The sequence below is a fragment of the Cololabis saira genome, chromosome 14, assembly GCF_033807715.1.
Source record: "Cololabis saira isolate AMF1-May2022 chromosome 14, fColSai1.1, whole genome shotgun sequence".
Classification (NCBI taxonomy): domain Eukaryota; kingdom Metazoa; phylum Chordata; class Actinopteri; order Beloniformes; family Belonidae; genus Cololabis; species Cololabis saira.
Window position 1 is genome coordinate 37029970 of NC_084600.1, and position 14822 is coordinate 37044791.

At 39.1% G+C, this 14822-nt stretch overlaps 1 protein-coding gene across 1 annotated transcript in view; it reads right to left on the reverse strand.

The window, feature by feature from the left end:
- The window catches only part of mybbp1a (MYB binding protein (P160) 1a), a 34588-nt gene that overhangs the window by 11394 nt on the left and 8372 nt on the right, over positions 1-14822 (reverse strand). Inside the window, exons 9-19 of the mRNA XM_061740579.1 lie at positions 14309-14598; positions 12885-12995; positions 12661-12786; positions 11160-11360; positions 10924-11032; positions 9935-10022; positions 8253-8407; positions 3234-3347; positions 2981-3118; positions 1314-1487; positions 1034-1191 (exon numbers count right to left, since the gene is read on the reverse strand). Coding sequence (XP_061596563.1) covers positions 1034-1191; positions 1314-1487; positions 2981-3118; positions 3234-3347; positions 8253-8407; positions 9935-10022; positions 10924-11032; positions 11160-11360; positions 12661-12786; positions 12885-12995; positions 14309-14598 — 1664 coding nt within the window. The remainder of the gene's footprint in view (positions 1-1033; positions 1192-1313; positions 1488-2980; positions 3119-3233; positions 3348-8252; positions 8408-9934; positions 10023-10923; positions 11033-11159; positions 11361-12660; positions 12787-12884; positions 12996-14308; positions 14599-14822) is intronic.

Genomic DNA, 14822 nt, shown 5'->3' on the forward strand with positions numbered 1-14822 from the left:
CTCGTAGTACCATTCAAACCACCAGTAACATTTGCTCCAGACCACTACGCTGAAAGTGTGACGTAAATGGGAAGAACGAGATGAGAAACATAAACATGAAGAATGTGGAGCACATTTTCAATCAGTCTCTCCAGAAAGATATTTTTGTGATATTTTCAAAAGGTACTGAAAGTGTCAGTGCCAAATTAAAATAATATAAAATACATATATTTTAGCGAGGCTGGAACTAAAGATGAAACTGTAATTTCATCAGTTAAAAGGAATATTTTTAGCAGCTTCACAGACCTTGGAAAAACATTTTTAACACCCTTTCTACTTGTTTCTAGCTTCTAAAGCAGAAATAGGCTCATGTTGCTTCTGATTTTACACCAATACCTTCTTCATACTTTCAGACACTAATAAAGACAAATGTCTTTATACAGGACTGTCTCAGAAAATGTGAATATTGTGATTTTCTGTAATGCAATTACAAAAACAAAAATGTCATACATTCTGGATTCATTACAAATAAACTGAAATATTGCAAGCCTTTTATTATTTTAATATTACTGATCATGGCTTACAGCTTAAGAAAACTCAAATATCCTATCTCAAAAAATTTGAATATTCTGGGAATCTTAATCTTAAACTGTAAACCATAATCAGCAAATTAAAATAATAAAAGGCTTGCAATATTTCAGTTGATTTGTAATGAATCCAGAATGTATGACATTTGTTTTTTTTTTTTTAAATTGCATTACAGAAAATAAAGAACTTTATCAAAATATTCTAATTTTCTGAGACAGTCCGGTAAGTGTTTTGATCCTTGACTAAACAAAAAGGTTCTTTTCTTCACAACCTACAAAATCATGATATTAAATTATTTCTACATAATTAATATTTGAATCAGAAGACACTAGAAATGTGCTTTTCCAAATGCCTAGCATCTGATACGAAAGCATTTTATTAGTAATTCCTTCCAAGAACTGCCACGAAAGATCCACTGCCCTGCACGACGGCGTCAACAAGCCTGGAATGGGTGAGCGGGGTTTACCTGAAGATATCTGCGGCTCGGCGGAGGAATTCCTGCTCCTGCTGGTCGCTGCCGGAGCTCATTCCTCTGTTGATGATGTTGAGCAGAGGCTCCACTAAACCCAGCACGAGTGGGCTGCCGGCCTGCCGGGCCACGAACACTTCAACCAGGTCCAACACCTGCAGCCAGACGGAGGGAAAACTCAGGCGCGCCACTTCTGACGAAGCTTTGGGGATAAAAACCTCCTGGACAGCTAGATATTCTCCTGACTGGTACCTTCATGCATCTTAGAACAAGGTACCTTGATCTTGAACTCCCGGACCAGCGCCTTCTCTTTCTTTAGTTTCAGCTTTTCATCCTTCTTGGCTTGGACCTTTTTCTTCTGTTCTGCGAACAGCGCTGCGAGGCCCTTATCCAGTTTCATCATAGCGTCGTCGTCCAGATCTTCATCGCTGCTGGCGTCTTGCTCGGTGGCCTGAAAACGAAGCCAAGAACATAGGCCTGTGTTGAAAAAAATCAATTTCCCAATTCTAAATCGATTCTCATATTAATTCCTAAAAATCGATTCATATGTCTAAAGATCGATTTTTTTTATTTTTTTTAAATTTTATTTATTTATGTATTTTTTTTTTTCATCATTACAACTTTATTTTTTTGTTTATCCCCAAAAAAGGAATGTTTTGTTGGACACGAAAATAACTGGTGCCATGTTTTTGCCATTAAATATGTTTAAAGGTATGAAAACATTAAAGTGTTAGGTTATAATTGCACAAATTGTCTATATTTCATTACTTTATATACTGTCTTGGGGTTACATTTGCAAAAAATGATGAAAAAACCAAATGCTCAAAAATTAAAAACCAAAATAGACCGAAAATGGAACAAATAAAAACGGAATGTGGGAAAAAATTAAACCGATTTCATCCGTCTCTGTTTCCTCCCTGGATCTGTTTAGTAATTCTGACCCACATGATGTTTCTGAAAGCAGTTCTATCAGCATTCTGGGAGCTGATTGGTCCTTACAGCATCATTAGCTGCCAATACTTGCTGTTGAATCTCAATATAATACTAGTAGTAATATTTTGCATAACTACAGTCATATAATTCATGCAACAGCTCAAAAAACAGTTTTAATAACACTAACCCAAATCAATATCAGAATTGAATCGAATGTTGATAATCGATTCTGAATCTTAAGAATCGGAATCTTGACATTTGAATCGATCCCCAGCCCTACTTTGACAGTTGAATACCTGATGCCTGAAATGATCAGCCTGAAATGTGCTTCTTGGTGAAGCTTCTCTTTTATGTTCTTTAAAATGACATCCCATAATCCCTTTTTGTTTTGAAAGTTCATAAATTAACACTTGAAAACAGTCATTTGCCGCTTTTGCACTGGTACCACTTCAGCTCGGTTCTACCCGTTTTGCGCTTTCGCACTAGGGCTGAGACGGGTAAAGCCGCTCCAAGTCGGTACTTTTTTCTGTAACCATTTCAGCCAGGTTCTTTGCGGGCTGAGCAGGGACTATTTCTGACCACCCTCCGCGCCTCTGATTGGTCGGGGGGCGGGGCCGTCAAACGTTTGAATCAGGAAGCGGGAGTCAGCGCGAGAGCGGCTCGCAGCGATTTTATTATGAAGCGCAAAACGTCTGTTTGGTGATCCAACTCTGAGGTGCAGATGTTCATAAACCTGGGGGCTGACGAGAGAATTAAAAAAGGGATGTAGACGGGCTGTTTTACTCTCAGCCGCTCGCGGCTCCAGCTGATTTCTGATCAGCGCCGACATGAACAAAGCGGTTGCGCAATCGAGTACGTCACAGCAGCTTCACCCCAACCTGCCCACTTCTCACCTGGCAGTGCGAAAACACACGTGTGGGGCCGTGTAAAGCCGCGCCGAGCAGAGTCGGGCCAAGTAAGTCCTAGTGCGAAAGTGCCAATTGTGACCAGGATGTGATAACAGAAACTCACCAGAGCCTGCTGCTGGAGGACTTTCATCATCTTCAAGCGGAAGTTCTGGTCCACTGTTTCCATGCCGTCCTCTTCCTCCTCCAATCCTTCATCATCTTCCTCATCATCATCACCATCATCTTCATCTTCATCTTCATCCTCATCATCCGACTCCTCAGACTTGTCGTCCTGGTAACCAAACATTAAAGAAGATCAGATTATTTTTCTTAAGCACGAAGCAAACGGCTAGAGTTGAAACATGAGAAGAGCAGACCTCCATGTCCTCATCATCCTCCTCCTCCTCCTTCAGTTTCTTTTTTGTTTTGACACCGTCGTCGGTGACGACCACAGCACCGTCCTCTTCGTCATCCTGATCAGGGTCCAAGACCTACAAAGAACCAAAACCACCGTTGACTACAATTACTTACAAAGATACCAGTTGGGACAAGAAGCCAAGAAGCTTTTAATCAGCTCAACAGCTGTTTCAGTCAATTTTCTCACGTTAATATTTCAGTCTGGTTTTAGACGTGTAGCGTTGTGATATTCACTCATTCTCCTATGAAAACTAAAACCAAAAACTCAAAAAAAAAGGTAATTAGACCGTAAATTAAAAATGAACAGCATCATTAATCCGGGTCCTTTCTTTACTTTCTATGAACATGTGTTGTCTGAAATTTTAGAAGTGATATACAGGACTGTCTCAGAAAATTTGAATATTGTGATTTTCTGTAATGCAATTACAAAAACAAAAATGTCATACATTCTGGATTCATTACAAAATCAACTGAAATATTGCAAGCCTTTTATTATTTTAATATTGCTGATCATGGCTTACAGCTTAAGAAAAGTCAAATATCCTATCTCAAAAAATTAGAATATTCTGAGAATCTTAATCTTAAACTGTAAGCCATAATCGGCAATATTAAAATAATAAAAGGCTTGCAATATTTCAGTTGATTTGTAATGAATCCAGAATGTACGACATTTTTGTTTTTTTAAATTGCATTACAGAAAATAAAGAACTTTATCACAATATTCTAATTTTCTGAGACAGTCCTGTACATTTTGATTTCTTTGCTGCTTCAGTGTTCCTACAGTATATTTTTCGCACGTTTTTTTAAGTGAATACTGAAGAACATTAGAAACATTTAATACATTTCATGAGCTGTTAATACATTCACCGAGATCGCATTTACGGTGCCGACCCTTCGTCGTCTATATACGATAAACATCTCTGGCCCAAATCCTGACTACTTTCACTGTCCTCAGTTGATCAGATTTTGTAATTTTCTGCTTGTCTACCAGCTTTTTGAAGGCTGGCAAAAGGTCCACATTAAGATTAAGATCCTATGTTTTTTGGCCATGGATCCAAAATTCCATAACGTCCGAGTCACTTCATCCCTTCTGCTGAGCAGCACGATGTTTCATCGTGCTGGGAAATGCATCAGTTCGCTCCTGGTTTTTTGAAGGCGTTGATACAGTTGATGGATGACAATGATTTTAAACATGGACGATCATTTCAATGTCCACTGATTTTCCAGATTTCCCAAACAGACGGAAACTGCCTCCATTGAAGAAGATGACTCTGACCGGTACCGTCAGATTATTTAATCATTCTCCCCGAGAGGTCTTTCTTTAAATGGCTTCTTTGCTGCCCTTCTTTACACCGGGCTAGGGCTGCAGCTATCGAATATTTTAGTAATCGAGTATTCTCCTGAAAATTCCATCGATTAATCGGATAAAACATATTTTTGTTAAAGAGCAATTATAAATATACATAATGTTAATTGACATTAATAAAACTAAATTATATAAAACAGTAGGTTCATGGCTGTGCATTTAAAAACCCTGAACTTACACCAGTTGACCAAATTCACTGCCTTCACTCAAAAAACTTAGGATCTTACCAAGAAATGTTCTTATTTCTAACATAAAAATGCCATTACACCTGATAACACACATCACTTAAAATGTTAGGTGTTTTCCCCACGTGTTTCAATTGAACTTTCATTTGTGTCAAGCAAATTTTAAGTTCTAGTTAAGTTTTAAGTTAAAGTATAAGATTTTGAGTTTTGGCAGTGTTCAAAATAAAATTATGAGACCTGCTGTATTGGAGCACATTAGGCACCAGCACTCCTTGTTTTATCCATGAATGACTACAGAGCTAAAATTGAAAACTACCCAGTTATCTTTATTACGTTTTTATTTTTCTGACATTTTCTGCTTTTTCTTTTAGTTAAAACTGTAGTGGGAACAGATGTTTAGAGGAACCTATGTATGAACCGGGCTAACATCTTTAGCAGTAAATACCGTACACTTTAAACCATTTTGACGCCAGGTACAGATTGCTGCATGCATTTCCTTGGAAACAACATCTCTAACACCAGAAGGCAGTAACTGTTAGTTGGTCATGTTGTGTTTAAATGCAGCTGCATATAGCTCCCAACAAACACATTTAAAACTGACCTTCTCTATTTTTGAAGGCTGTGTGAAGCACCTATGAGCAGTTAGTTCCTTTTCTGCAGCAGACAGTGTTCACAGAGTAATTCTGAACTCGTGTGTGAATTAAGCCTTAAAAGGACATATTTTCCACCATCTGAAACAAGTCGAACCTCATAAATGTCATGGTGGTTTTAGGGAACATGATCATGACTGATGCTCTTTGGTTAAGAATATATATATGACAAGGGATTTAACAAACCCCTGAGCTGTGAAAATACATCTAGTACAGTCTTTATTCAGACAACTCAGAATTTTAGGAAGTTTTGATGGTTTTATGTGGTGAAAACATAATCCTCTATGGCCTTCCAGACTGAGGGGCTGTGACAGCTGACTGCTGCAGGGAAGACACGCAACTACTCATAATCCTACAAGCAGGTGCCAACTGCTGCAAGAGACCAGGAAGGTGGCTGATTCCTTATTAAATGAATGCTTAAAAAAAAAAACAACATCACAGTAACTTTACACTGCTAACATGAATTCAGATTATAATTAACGTATTTTCTGGATTATAAACCGCTACTTTTTTCATAGGTTTTGAACCATGCGGCTTATACAAAGTTGCCGCTATTCTGTGGATTTTTCTTCCACCACTCGGGGCGCTCTAACCAGAATTACAATCAAAACTAAGACAAAATAAATGCTAAGAAGAATACACTACTTCTTCTTTAGCAGATAGAAGTAGGTAGAAGCAGATTTCAAACAGATAAAGAGATAAATAAATACCAGTTATTTTCTCTTGGTTCTGAAAGGATCTATTTAGGTACAAACATGTACATCATTTACAGTTCAAAATCGTTCTGTACATGTAGTAAATATCTAATCTAACAAAATAAATACTGTCTCAGAAAATTTGAATATTGTGATTTTCTGTAATGCAATTACCGTATTTTCGCGACCATAAGGCGCAACTTTTTTTTTTTTTTTTTTTTTTAAATGTGCCGGGCGCCTTAAGAAACGGTGCGCCGTGTCTATTACCTGAATTACGGTAATGTAAGGCCGGCCATGAGAACGGTAAAGGGAGAAGGGGGCGGGTGAAGCTGAATGAGACCATCCACTGAGCTGTTTAATGCGAAACAGAAGATGAAAACTTTTAAGGATTTGCTTGATGTGTAAAGTGAAATAAAATACAATCAAACTAAGTTTTGCTCCCGCTCTATTTAAATAAGCACACTTGTTCTGCAGCGCGCGTGTGTTTTGCATGTCGGAACCGGTGACTTTCCCCGGTTAAAGCAGCGGCTGGAGCAGCGCGGTGATGGGCGCTGCTGCAACCCGACTTCCTGGTTCCCCAAGCGGTCGAATCGACCTGGTTCCCGGCCGCTTTGCGAGCAGAGATTTCTGGGGTCTGTCTCAGGTCTGATCAGCTTCACCCTCCGAAATTTGCAGCCAAATCTGTCGGTTACAAACCCGGTACCGGACCCCGACATGCGCGGGTGTGTATTCGCGGCGACACACACAGATTCTCATTTATGTAGCGCTTGACTGGCGCAGCTGATGGACAGAAACCTATGGTGATTTTTAAAAGAAAAACTTTGCATAAGACGTTTCCAGCCGGAGTCATTATAAGGACGAATGGAAAGGGGGGGCTGGATGAAGGGATGATGATGATCAGGTGGCTGAGACAGGTCTGGAAATTCGGACTGGAGCTCCTGTCGGATACAAACCCCGGTACCGGCTCCCCGACAGCGCGTGTGTGAGCGGGTCCAGCGCGGGGGAGCAGACGGGGAGCGGACCCGGGACCAGCGCGGAGCGGGACCCGGGACGCGGGACCCGGGACGCGGGGACCCGGGACGCGGGACCCGGGACCCGGGACGCGGGACCCGGGACGCGGGACCCAGCCGGTCCGAACAGGTCACATTCCCGGTTAAAGCCGCTGTGACGCGCGCTGCTCCACCCCGCTGGGGAGAGACGGGCTCTGCGCGGTGGAGGATCCGCACAACGGGGTATGAAAAGTTTATTTACTGTTGTGCAGAAAGTGACTGACACCGAGGAAATTCGGACTGGCGCAGCTGAATTAGCGGAGCTCTTTAATGCAGAAACAGAGGTTTTGCTCCCGCTCTATTTTTTAAATAAGCGCTTGTGTGCTTGTGTGTGCGTTCTGCATGTGTGTGCGTTCTGCAGCGGGTGTGTGTGTTTTCCGGCCGGCGTGTTTTGCGGCACGCGTGTGTGCAGCTCTGCTCTGTATACTGCGCCTTTTGGGTCGGTGCGCCATATGTATGTTTTAAATCTAAAAATGACACACAAAAATGAGGGTGCGCCTTTCCACACGGTGCGCCGAATGGTCGCGAAAATACGGTACAAAAACAAAAATGTCATACATTCTGGATTCATTACAAATCAACTGAAATATTGCAAGCCTTTTATTATTTTAATATTGCTGATCATGGCTTACAGTTTAAGAAAACTCAAATATCCTATCTCAAAAAATTTGAATATTCTGGGAGTCTTAATCTTAAGGTGTAAGCCATAATCAGCAATATTAAAATAATAAAAGGCTTGCAATATTTCAGTTGATTTGTAATGAATCCAGAATGTATGACAGTTTTTTTTTTTTTTTTTTTTTTTTTTTTTTTTTTTTAAATTGCATTATATTCTAATTTTCTGAGACAGTCCTGTAAATATCTGTGGCTTGCATATCTTTTTTTTTTTTTTTTTTTAAATAGAGCGGATGCGGCTTGTATGCAGGTGCGGCTTGTATATCTTTTTTTAATTATTTTTAAAAAAATAGAGCGGGTACGGCATATATGCAGGTGCGGCTTTTAGTCCAGAAAATACGGTAGTGGCATTCACTTACGTCCAGGATGGCGGTGAGGGCTGCTGCATTGACGTGGGGGCAGATGGAGGAAAAGACTGTTTTGCAGACTTGTCTGATGTGTCTGCTCCGCTGGGAGAGCATGGACAAGAGAATGTCCACCATCACCTCCACCCACTCAGGCTCCTGCTCTGCGGCTGAAACAGAGGAAAAGACAACACCATCATGTAGCAAAATAATCGGAACTAAAGCAAATAAAGCGTGTCAGAAGACACATCATCATCATGGTCGTGGAACAGACATTTATCTGTTTCAGATGGGTCAATTTGTTGGCATCCAGCAAAGAAAACATCTAAGAACTAGGGGTGGGTATTGCTAAGGTATGATATGATACACATCACGGTACGATACTGTGATATCCAAATTGGGCAATATATTGCGATGTTATACTGGACTGTCTCAGAAAATTAGAATATTGTGATTTTCTGTAATGCAATTACAAAAACAAAAATGTCATACATTCTGGATTCATTACAAATCAACTGAAATATTGCAAGCCTTTTATTATTTTAATATTGCTGATCATGGCTTACAGTTTAAGAAAACTCAAATATCCTATCTCAAAAAATTACAATATTCTGGGAATCTTAATCTTAAACTGTAATCCATAATCAACAATATTAAAATAATAAAAGGCTTGCAATATTTCAGTTGATTTGTAATGAATCCAGAATGTATGACATTTTAGTTTGGTTTTTTTAAATTGCATTACAGAAAATAAAGAACTTTATCACAATATTAAAATTTTCTGAGACAGTCCTGTACATAGTTCGCTGAAAACTTTAAAAGGCCTTATGCATCTTAAAATCTGAGTTGCACGTACATCAGATTATGGTGATAATTCTTGGGACAAACTGAGTCAAAACAATGTAATTCAAATTATCCATGTTTTATTGTAACTATACAAGCTAAAGTTACTACATATGTACGTTTTTCATATTATTTACATAATGTGAAATTAAAATTAATATTATTTAAGCCCATGTAAACAATAAAGTCGTACTGGATTTACGAAAAAAAAAAAAAAAAAAAAAAAAAAAAAAATTGATATTCAAAATGTGAATATCCACATCGAATCGGCCGGCAAATGATAGAGATATTTTGCTATATTGATATTTTTGCCCACCCCTACTAAGGATATTAATAAAACTTGGAAGGATCACTGTTAAAACCCAAACCATAAAAAAAAAACAACAGCAGAACTCACAGCTCTGTTTAATAGTGAAACAGAGCATTTCCACACAAGCAAAGAAGGAACTCAAGGGACTAAACAGATGTGTAGCCTACAGAAAACCATTTATCAGGGAGGATAATTAGGGGAAAAAGGCTTTAATTTGTTAGAGAGCATAAAGATTGGACTCTGGATCAATGGAAGACGGTCTAATGAGTCCAGATTTGCCTGATTTCCACAGTGATATGGATGAATTGATGTACCCATCGTGCCTAGTGTCTACCGTACAAGCGTGTGGGGGCGGTGCTATGATTTAGGGTTTCCGCAGTCGGTCAAGCCAGGTAGTGAAGCAGGGATTGTTTGGGCTTGTTTCAGGTCCAAATGTGACTCCATTTACCCACCAGCAGTTTCACTGAAACCAAAATGGCTGAAAGTGACCCAATCGAGTCCGAAAATAACGACTCTTTGTCGCACAATTGTTTGTAAAACGTACCATGTTTTTTCTTCTTGGTCTTCTTTTCTTGAGCTTTGTTCACACAGCTCTGCAGGTCTTTCATGATGTCCAGCAGCTCTTCAGGGTCCTTGACAAGAGAAGACAATCTTATTCAGCACATTTCCATATTGATTTTTGTTGACTGGATAAACTTTGATACAATTAATTATAGCACATAATATTGTGAATAGGCCTGTGTTGAAAAAATCGATTTCCCAATTCTAAATCGATTCTCATATTAATTCCTAAAAAAAAATCATATGTCTAAAGATCGATTTTTTATTTTTTTGTATTTTATTAATTTATGTATTTTTTTTTCATCATTACATTACAACTTTTGGTTATTTTTTGTTTATCCCCAAAAAAGAAATGTTTTGTTGGACACGAGAATATCTGGTGCCATGTTTTTGCCTTTAAATATGTTTAAAGGTATGAAAACATTAAAGTGTTATAATTGCATAAATTGTCTATATTTCATTACTTTATATACTGTCTTGGGGTTACATTTGCAAAAAATGATAAAAACCAAATGCTTAAAAATTAAAAACCAAAATAGACCGAAAATGGAACAAATAAAAACGGAATGTGGGAAAAAAATAAAACCGATTCATCCATCTGTTTGCTGCCCTGGATCTGTTTGGTAATTCTGACCCACACGATGTTTCTGAAAGCAGTTCTATCAGCATTCTGGGAGCTGATTGGTCCTTACAGCATCATTAGCTGCCAATACTTGCTGTTGAATCTCAATATAATACTCGTAGTAATATTTTGCATAACTACAGTCATATAATTCATGCAACAGCTCAAAAAACAGTTTTAATAACACTAACCCAAATCAATATCGGAATCGAATCGGATCAAATCTTGATAATCGATTCTGAATCTTAAGAATCGGAATAGATTCTTGACATTTGAATCGATCCCCAGCCCTAGTTGTGAAGGTTGAGGTTACAAAAAGCCCCAAACAACACTCAGGTAGTTTGTTGTACCTTGAAGAGCTGGATGCCAAGCAGCAGGAAGAGCTGCAGGAAGGCATTGTTCTCATCTGTCGGACCTTTTTTTGCCTTCTTCTTCAGGTTTGCCACCGACTCCAGCATACTGGAAGAGAGCAATAGAGACAACGTGTTTCCACGATGAAGAAGCGCCATACTCATAAAAGCTGGTGTATCAGACGTTTAATATACTTTGTTTAACCCCTCAGTCTATAGAAACTACTTCCTCATACCTGTCCCAGGCCAGAGTCTGTTCGGGGCTGAAGGGACGGCTGGTCTGGACGTGCTTGGACTGGCTGAGCAGGAGCTGTGCGTACTGGACCAGGTGGTAGATCCACAAAGTGCCGTCGGCTGTTACACCTTGCACCCGCTTCTGACCGGTGGCCACGGCGTCATCGTCAACGAGCAACATTCGGTGCAGGGACGTGAGGCATCTGAAACGTAAACGGACAGGAGTTAATGATACAGCAGAGGCCACGACCCGACCGTACAGCTTCTTTGGGCTTTAAGAGGAGACGCAGAATTCGGTTCTGGCTGCAGAGATGTTGTCTGCACTGTGTGTGTGTGTATGTGTGTGTGTATATATATATATATATATATATATATATATATATATATATATACATATACACACACACACACACACATACATACTTGCTAATTTTTCAGTTTATTTGTTAACAAAGTTTTAAATATCCAATAAATTTCGTTCCACTTCATGATTGTGTCCCACTTCTTGTTGATTCTTCACAAAAAAATTTGTTTTATATCTTTATGTTTGAAGCCTGAAATGTGGCAAAAGGTCACTAAGTTCAATGGGGCCAAATACTTTCGCAAGTCACTATGTTAAAGCAAGAAAAAACTTGTTTTTCATAATAGGACCCCTTTAATACCACCCATCTTGGATGTCTTGACCGTTGCGGTTCATACCAGTGCAGCCGTGTCTTAATCACAGTCATAGAAGATTGTCAAACAGGATTTTCATTTTTTCCTCAGCACTTCTGTGTCTGTCATGACCTTTGCAGGATCTCGACTCCTTATACGAGTATCACCAGCTTTGAAGTTTAATCAATTTCAACTGGATATTTCATTTTAATAAACAGTAAGATCTTCAACCCTTTAATCTCTGACATGAAATAAGACAGAAAAAGTATTTACTATTGATTGAAATTAAAAACACCTCTAATGTTGTCTTTGTAGGATTCTAAAATCTTTTTTTTTTAAATTATACATACATTGGGTAATTTTATGTACGGTAGTTTTTTTTTAATTTACTGGTTTTTTAATATTGTGGGGATGGTGTTCAGTAAAGCCAATAAAAAGACAACTTTTTAATGTTCTATTGGTTCTGTCAGAGTGCATCTGTATAGAATGAAGACTGAAAAAAATAAATAAATCTAGCTTTTTCAAAACACAGATATGATAAAATATTTGAAAACTGCCATGTCAACCACTGTTGATTTGGTGGATTTATTTGAATCAAGTGTTTTCAGATGGCCATTTGCCAATAATTAACATTATATCAATAAACTGTAACTGATCAAATATAAATGCTCCACAATAACCAATTAAATGTGACCTTTGAGGAACATAACTTCATGTAACAGTTAAAGCCTTTCTCCTATTTATGATCATCCTCTAATGACATTTAGGCTTTTTAAATAAAAGCTGAGAGGAATAAAGCTCTCTGCTTGACATTTATGAAGCAGGACAGACGGACAGCTTTAATCTCACCCAAAGAAGGAGTTGGCCAGCACTCCTCTGGTATTCTCATCCAGCGGAACAGAAAGCTTCCCTTTCGACTCTGCGACGTCGGGCGAAACCTTCTTGGTACTGAAGAAAGCGTGGAAAAAAACAAACCTACAAAAGGAAACAACAAAATGCTTGAGCTTGGGACTTCCTCCTCATTAAACTGTGACGGCCCCGTGTCGTTCAGCGAGAGGCCGGTCTGGTCTCACCTGGCCACGTCCATGCAGAGATCCTCCTGCCTCCTCACTTGATGGTTGTCGATGATTGAAGCGAGGCGAGCAGCGATCCACTTCCTCAGCCGGGACACCGGGCTCTCCCTCCTGGGGGGAGAACAGCAACAATTATGTTCAGTTTCCATAAACTGTCTTTCGGTTCAGCATCACCACACCTGAGAAGAGCAGGCCTGAGCATCTCAAATTAGATTTATATTCTATACAACAAAACCACAGTGGTGAGAAAATGTAAAGAGTAGGGCTGCAGCTATCGAATATTTTAGTAATCGAGTATTCTATCGAATATTTTAGTAATCGAGTATTCTACTGAAAATTCCATTGATTAATCGGATAAAACATATTTTTGTTTAGTTAAAGAGCAATTATAAATATACATAAGATGTAAGATGTTAATTGACATTACTAAGACTAAATTATATAATACAGTAGGTTCATGGCTGTGCCTTTAAAAACCCTGAACTTACACCAGTCGACCAAATTCACTGCCTTCACTCAAAAAACTAAGGATCTTACCAAGAAATGTTCTTATTTCTAACCTAAAAATGCCATTACACCTGATAACACACATAACTTAAAAGGTTATGTGTTTCAATTGAACTTTCATTTGTGTCAAGCACATTTTAAGTTCTAGTTAAGTTTTAAGTTAAAGTATAAGATTTTGAGTTTTGGCAGTGTTAAAAATACAATTCTGAGACCTGCTGTATTGGAGCACATTAGGCACCAGTGCTGCTTGTTTTAATCCATGAATGACCACAGAGATAAAATTGAAAACTACCCAGTTAGCTTGATTACGTTTTTATTTTTCTGACATTTTCTGCCTTTTCTCTTATTTAAAACTGTAGCGGGAACAGATGTTTAGAGGAACCTCTGTATGTACCGGGTTAGAGGGGGAACATATAGGAGAACGGACCAGAAGAATATAGCGTGGATTGAAAATAAAAGTTAAGCACTGAGTTACATGTGTCTCCCGTCTGGGCCGTTGCAGACTTCCTGAGCACATAGATATATATACATATATATAATATATATATATATATATATATATAATATATATATATATAATATATATACACATATATATCTATGCCTGAGCACGGCATGTTACAAAAACCAAACATATCAGACGCTTTTTTTCTTCCTTTACGCGCGCGGCGTCAGCGCGCTGTGCCGCATTAAATGTAGTCCGGGCGAAATACGATGCTTTGAGCTGCAAAATTAAACGATTCCTCGAGGCAGAGAAAATTCCTCGATCATTTTTTGTAATCGAATTATTCGAGGAATCGTTTCAGCCCTAGTAAAGAGCTTACATTTGGCCATCACTGTGACTTGGATGAAGATCAGATCACATTTTATGCCAAATGAATGCAGGAAAACACTTTAGTCTCACTGTATACACTCACTTCTCTTTTTCCCACTGCTTGTCTTTCTGCTTGCGGGTGCTGAAGTCCAGCAGCGTGTCGATCTGAGGCTGCAGGAACATGCTCTTCAGCCAGGCCACGTATTCCTGCAGCGCTGCGGGCTGAAGGTGCTGCACCACCCTCCACACCGACGGCACCACCGGGTAGCCGTGGTTCGTCAGCGACGAGAAGCACACCATCACTGCCAGTTGTTTCTCAGAGTCCTCGCAGCCCTGCAGGAAGTCCGACACCAACTTGTCCATCTCCGGGGCCATTTTGAAGCGATCTGGTTTCTGAGAGCGAGAGAGCGTGGATGAAAGGAGTTGTTCATTAACACAGTTTCTGGTTCAAGCAGAAACACGAGGAGGGAGAAAGTACTGAGACGTGGGGCTGCTTTCTCGCATTCTTAAAAAAAAATCAAGTTACATTACTCACACCCCAAATATGATCATTAATCCTTACAAAAGTGATACATATCCTCCTGAAAATATCTTAATCACTACTTAAAAAAAAAAAA